The sequence below is a fragment of the Ceratosolen solmsi genome, unplaced genomic scaffold (genome assembly GCF_000503995.2).
Source record: "Ceratosolen solmsi marchali unplaced genomic scaffold, CerSol_1.0 scaffold35, whole genome shotgun sequence".
Taxonomy (NCBI): Eukaryota; Metazoa; Arthropoda; class Insecta; order Hymenoptera; family Agaonidae; genus Ceratosolen; species Ceratosolen solmsi.
This window is the reverse complement of record NW_011948423.1, coordinates 7,713,029-7,719,384: the sequence shown is the minus strand read 5'-3', so window position 1 is coordinate 7,719,384 and position 6,356 is coordinate 7,713,029. Positions and strand designations below refer to the sequence as shown.

Below are 6,356 nucleotides of genomic sequence, written 5' to 3'. Positions count from 1 at the left end.
AATATTTTTCTTCTGTTCTTTTTTTTTTTCTTTTTTTTTTTTTTTTTTTACTTCAGCGTATTACTTGACAAATTATAGATTTATTAGATAAGATGAATAAAGAGTCTGATTAAGAGATATTGATTAAAGGTGAGATAGGACGATCGATTCGTTGCAGAATAAGATATCGATCGCAGAATGATAAAACTCGACTATAATTTGAATATAATTTTAGCACGAGTAATATCGTTGAATCTCTGAAAGTTATTCTCAATTTTTATGACTCTTAATTGATGTAGTTAGACGAATCGCTTATCACGTAGTTATGAATGAATCGATAAGTTGTCGCGGAGTAATTAATGGCGTTAAAAATAATCATCGAATGTAAACGATAAACATCTTAGCTATTTCAATCGACTCTTAGTATTGTGAATTTTCAGAAAACACTAAATACGAAGTGAAAACTTGCTAAACCTTGATAATAAGGTGACAAAGTATGAGCATTAGTTATCGCAAAAGGATACGCTATCGCATTCTTACTAATACACGCTTGTTCGAATAATTTAATGATAAAAGCATTGGGATAGTTTGAATTGAAATGCGAATCTAACATTTTTCATTTGCATAAAATCTTTTAATTCGGCTTATTCGACATCGTAATTCGATCGTTCGCGCTTTAGTAAAACGACAATTAAAGAGTTAATGAGCGAAATTTGACTAGGATTTACCGTGTGCAAGATTTTACTTACTAACTTCAAAATCTTATAATCCTCTTTGCTTTGCATTGCTATATAATACATTTTAACTGCAAGAATCCATTTCAGTGGTTCATGACTCTTCGGTTACATAATCAATATCTTTCGCTTAACGATATAAATACAATTATTTTCCTCGATTACGCAGTTCTTTATTTTACCGTCAACTTACCTAAGGATTTAACATAACCGTAATACTGCGTGTTTTTATTACAATTGTCTTGGTTAATCATGAAATTAATATTATACTTTCTCCAAAATAGTATTCGCATACTTGGTCAATATTGTATAATCGTTAGTCATACATTTTATAATATTCCGATTATTATGCAATGTAACGTATCGTGTAATATTACCAAACGTAAGCTACGATATTTCTCACGAGCGTATTTCAAGTTCAAATTCACATGATTATACTTATAAAATGGAAGAAATGAAAGAAAATAAAAAAATCAAATGAAACGCAATTTACACTTTCAAATAAAATTTTTTTATAAATTGTCAAAACAAAAATAGTTATTAATTACAGTACGTGTAAAAAAAGAAAAAAAAGAAAAATGAAAAATCAATGTACCTTCGTAGATTGATAGATTATAAGAATTTTAGAATTAAATGTTTAAAATAAGACGAAGGTTTTACAATTAAAAGTAACTTTTTCCTTCTAATTAAACGATAAAATGAGTAAAATATTAAATTTATAAAAGTATGAAAACAAAGCAGCAGCAGCTGCAACAAGAATCGCAATAGTAATGAAGTGTGCCGTACAATAAGAGGGAAATGAAAACGATAAAACAACTCGGCTTGCACACGCATCGTCAACGTTAACATTTAACTCGAACTAGAACATTATCGATTATAAACTTTCTACGATTTTCAAAATGGTTTAATAATAAAACCTCGTGGTTCCATCGCCTACTAATGCGCCATTTAATTATGAAATTGGCAGAGAGGGAGGGGTTGTGTGTGTGTGTGTATATATATATATATATATATATATATATATATATATACACACAACCCCTCCATTATTTAGCTTACATATCTTACCTATCGTACCTGCAGCATAATTAATTATTTTGATGATCCGATCATTAGCTATAATATGAACATTAAGGTAAGAGTTACGCAGTCTCTTAAACAATTGCACCTATCATTTACGTGTAAAACTGCGTTGTCCGCTCTAATCCTGCAAATCATAAACATAGAGCATAAACACCGCCCACTCCTCACAACGAAATGCTTTTCTTATAAAACAAAGCTATGTAAATGCCGAGGAGTTTGTTCGTGACTCTGGGACAAGGAGCCATGAGACGCGTATCTCCAGGTAGACGGCCAACGCGCTCAAAGGTTCCTGCGCTTGGGCATGGTTTGGCCCAATAACGAGCGTTTCGTCAGCATGGACGGCAGCCAATTATGAAAATAATATCGACATAACTTACGAAATAATTGGACGCATCGGGAGGGACGGGGGAGATCAATGGAGAAAGAAGGAAAAAGCCTTGACACGGCTCGTGTTTGAAAGCACTTCGCGTCCTCGCTGTAGCATTACGCTCGATCGGCGTCCACTCGAGCCTCGAGCGCGAATACGCAAATGCGCGTTAACATCGGGGGCTATTCGATTAGTAGTGTGCCGCCGGCATATTACATAAGGCACGAGGTAGGAGGCGAGAGAGAATGAGGACAAAGCGGCCGCGAGTTGAAAAAGACGAGTGGAGCGCCTTCGCTCCCTGCCGAACAACAACAATGAGCTCCCGGATCAGCGACCAGTATCAGGACTAGAAGGCAATCGATCCTGCTCGGCGCAGCTCCGTCAGGCACAACAAAGATGGGTGAACAACCGCGGTGGCGAGTAGGGCCCCGTTACGTAACGTAGCCCCCCCCCCCCCTCTCTCTCTCTCTCTCTCTCTCTCTCCACCTCCCCCTCCCCCTCTCGCCGATCCTGGGAGAAAGTTGTTTCGACAGAGCCGTCGACAGCCACGATCGAGACGGTGCGGCGGCCCTCCCCCTAAGCCTACGCGTGCGCCTGCCTGCACTTATGTCACTCGGTTGCTTATGCCATCGGTCCCAAAAGCATACTGTGCCGTGGCACTGACGTAACCTACGCGCGTACAACGATCCATCGGCTTTACGACACCGCCGTCGCTCGACCCAAGGGAATCCCGCCGGCCTTTCTTTCTAGGCCGGCACGGGCTGATCCTCCTGACCTACCCCCGCCCACCGCCGACCGCCTCCTTTATCCCGAGGGGCAGCGGCCGTATAAAGAGCGCGGTTGTCGGCCCCGTCGGACGCATCCTCGCTGCGGGGACGGCATCCCGCGCGCGGCACATCCGAGGTCGACGAGCGATCACGGTCGAAAGTCGTCACGTGTACGGACGCACCAGCCAACCGGGATGTCCCGCCCGATGCCTACCCGAGGCCGAGGCTACCAACCTACCTACCTACCTACCCGCATCTCGCACTCCCAAGACGAATAAGACGTCCCCCGGTACGCCCCGGCCGCCCCTCCCTCAATCGACTCGCCGCCGCCAGATCGCGAGCGAACCCCGAGGCCCCAGTAGTAGCCGTAGTCCCTCTCAAAGAGGCCGATCATAAAGAGGTAGAACGTTGTTGCAGACAGGGAGTCGAGTAATTTCCAGCAAGTCGACAACAGGACCACCACGAGGAGCGACAATGGGTGCCGTCGAGTACGTTACCGAGGAAGACGATTACGCTTGCACGCTGTCGGAGGATACTCAAAAGATGGCGAAGGAGGAGCTTCGGGAGGATAAGAATACGAGAGACCAGGCGCTGGAGCAAGTGAGAAATTGGATAAAGTTGAATCCGCGCATCGAGAACAGCAGAATGGGTAGGTGAAGACTTTCGAGCCTCGGTTTAACGAGCGGAGCACAGAGCCAATGGCCATTCCATTATCATCCCTCGTTATTCAAAATCCGACGATATTCGCCCGCTCGTTTAACTTATTATTTAACGGGAGCGCGGCCATCGTCGTCCTCCGCTCTGTCACGAGTTTTGCGAAATTTTTAATTCCCTTTGCCTCGCGCAAATTTCTAGACGGACGCTTCATTCTGAGATTCTTACGCTCCAAAAAGTTTAACGTGCCCATGGCTCAGGAGGCTATCGAACGATATCTTCTTCTGCGCCAGGTTTACCATCCTGCCTTCCACAAGCTCAACATCGACGAGCCGAATATGGCCGAACTCTTGAATTTAGGGTAAGACCGGCCGATTGATTGAGAAAGAAAGAAAAAAAAAAAGGAACAAAATCCCATATGTATTAATGAACTTTTTACGCTTACATTGCTCAATCTACCGAAATAATTCATAAATAAGCGATTCCAGTTTATTTGAATTTTTATCTAATCCTTGGTTAATCGTCCAGTACGAGCGCGTCATTTTTATTATCATTATATGTACAGATGAGGATGAGGTATGCTTTGACAAGGATTTTGAAGTCGGATATTCATTGGTGAACGCGCGCGTGAAATGCATTTTATCATCTGGCCAGCGCAAAACCTCCGAGAAATCGATATCATAAATTTTGTATATTATGAAACGAAGCTTCGCCTAGGCTCTCGATAAATGGCTTTTAGAATTGTAAAATTTTTATTTCCATGATTACATCCATGATTTATCGAATAGCGTTTCCAAAATTTTTCTTAAAAAAATCTTGTCTTTAAAATTTTCATTGGGTGAAGAAAATAATGGAGATAAACAAATGAGGATTAAAAGCGTCCTTTTTTTTTTTTTTTTTTTTGTTCTCTAATCAGTGGAAATAGGTTTAATCAGTTCGTTAAATTAAGCAAATTTATTGCCTGAAAACTGACGTTTCGATACCCTCAGTTAAATATAGTATCGCCAATTCGTCGACGTTTAATTTTGTTCGTTGCAATCCGTAAACACGAGCTGCGCTAAAAAACAAAACAAAGAAAAAAAAGCAAACAAAACAAAACAAAAATTAGCTATTTATCAATGAATGATATATTTATTCGCCTATAAAATTTACTGCTCGTAGTATCATAATGTTTGTTGCGACATTCCAAGCAAAATAACTGCCAGGAAATTATACTTTGTCCGCGATTTACATTAAATTAAATTTTTTATAAATATGTAGAAAGATATTGAAGCATAATACGCTTGGATGAATTTAAATTTGTGGTAAAGTAAAAATACCAATTCTGGAACATTAAATTGTATAATAGTTATGTTGTATATTTTTTTTTTTGGGTGTTTTTTTTTTTTTTTTTTTTTTTATATATAGCCACAACGAACCGACTACATTTCAACTCATTATGTATCATATAAATTCATTTCATAATCAATGCGTAAAAAATATCCAAGTATATAAAAAAAAAAAATTATATTGCAAAATAAATGAGCTAATCTAAGGTGTCCCCTCGTTTTTCAATGATCTTTGTCTAAAATTGTTCTAACTATGCAAATATGCTTTAATAAGTATCGAAGCAATGCAATATATTAGATAGAAAGCATTTAATAGGATATTCTATAAATATTCCGAGTGAATTAATTATAAGACAATAAGAATTCTCGAGTATATCGAGTAAAACAGGTTAAAAGATTGGGATAATGATTTGGTAATGTAGAGAAGCGTTTAACTAAACTGGTTTTCACGACATAAAACTTAAATAATACATTCATCAATAATATTTATATATATATATATATATATATATATACGCACGTTATGTAAAAATAACACAAATTTCGTCCATCATTAGTTGAGTTAGTTAGCGTAAACGCATAAATAAACATCGACATAAATGTCGAACAAAAAAATTAAAATTTACTCTGCAGTGTAATATATTATGTAATATCGTATTATATAATTAGTATATAATATAATATTACGTATATAACGTTACATTGCATCATATTTATTAGCATGTGCTGTAATAATAATACGCAAGTTATTAGGAATTTACGAATTGATTAGGCTTAGCGTATTTTTCGTTTTTAAATCAATAACTTTCTCTATTAATTGAGGTGGTAAGAGAGGGGAAATACGATTGTAGTAGAGCACGCATTAAGTCGACGTAAGCAGCACTCAAATTTGTTTAATATTAACGTTTTAATAAAAATTCCAAGATTTATTGGGAGTAATTTTTTAGCGCTTGTCTAGCGAGTGAATGCTTGGATTGATTAAAATTTTATCCGCCACGTATTAACAGCCCAAAATATAAATCACCGATAGACGCCATTACGTCTTCGTATTGGTATTTTTATTTTGCATATGTAACTTGTGCATCACACGATTAAGAAAATCTGTAAATGCATTTTATATTGTTCCAGCTACCTATTTGCTGTTCCCGGCCGAGATACCAAGGGCCGACGCATTGTTGTGGCAAGACCTGGTAAACGACTGTCGCCCATGCGATCCCATGACAAAGAAAAAATGAGATCATATAAGCAACTTATTTGTCAATCTTACGTTTAATAATCGTCATACATTCATCTCTTTATATTTCAACGCACTGCTCTCAAACCTTATAATCCGAGGCTCTAAAAATTTGATAATTGCAAAATTTGAAATATTCGGACGTCGATGAATTTGTCAATAGATTCAATTTTTAGTCTCGGTGGGGCGGGGAGGGGGTGGGGGGGGGGG

The 6,356-nt window shown here is 38.3% G+C and overlaps 1 protein-coding gene across 3 annotated transcripts in view; it reads left to right on the top strand.

Moving 5' to 3' along the window:
* LOC105362288 (Cellular retinaldehyde binding protein) overlaps nucleotides 1-6,356 on the top strand; it is an 11,086-nt gene that overhangs the window by 2,051 nt on the left and 2,679 nt on the right. Inside the window, exons 2-4 of one of the 3 annotated variants that reach the window (XM_011499698.1) lie at nucleotides 3,352-3,579; nucleotides 3,786-3,945; nucleotides 6,041-6,102. In XM_011499698.1, coding sequence (XP_011498000.1) covers nucleotides 3,405-3,579; nucleotides 3,786-3,945; nucleotides 6,041-6,102 — 397 coding nt within the window. In that variant the 5' untranslated portion in view covers nucleotides 3,352-3,404. Of the gene's footprint in view, nucleotides 1-3,019; nucleotides 3,580-3,785; nucleotides 3,946-6,040; nucleotides 6,103-6,356 lie in introns of those variants that run through there. The other 2 variants (XM_011499697.1, XM_011499696.1) reach the window with 2 other exon arrangements.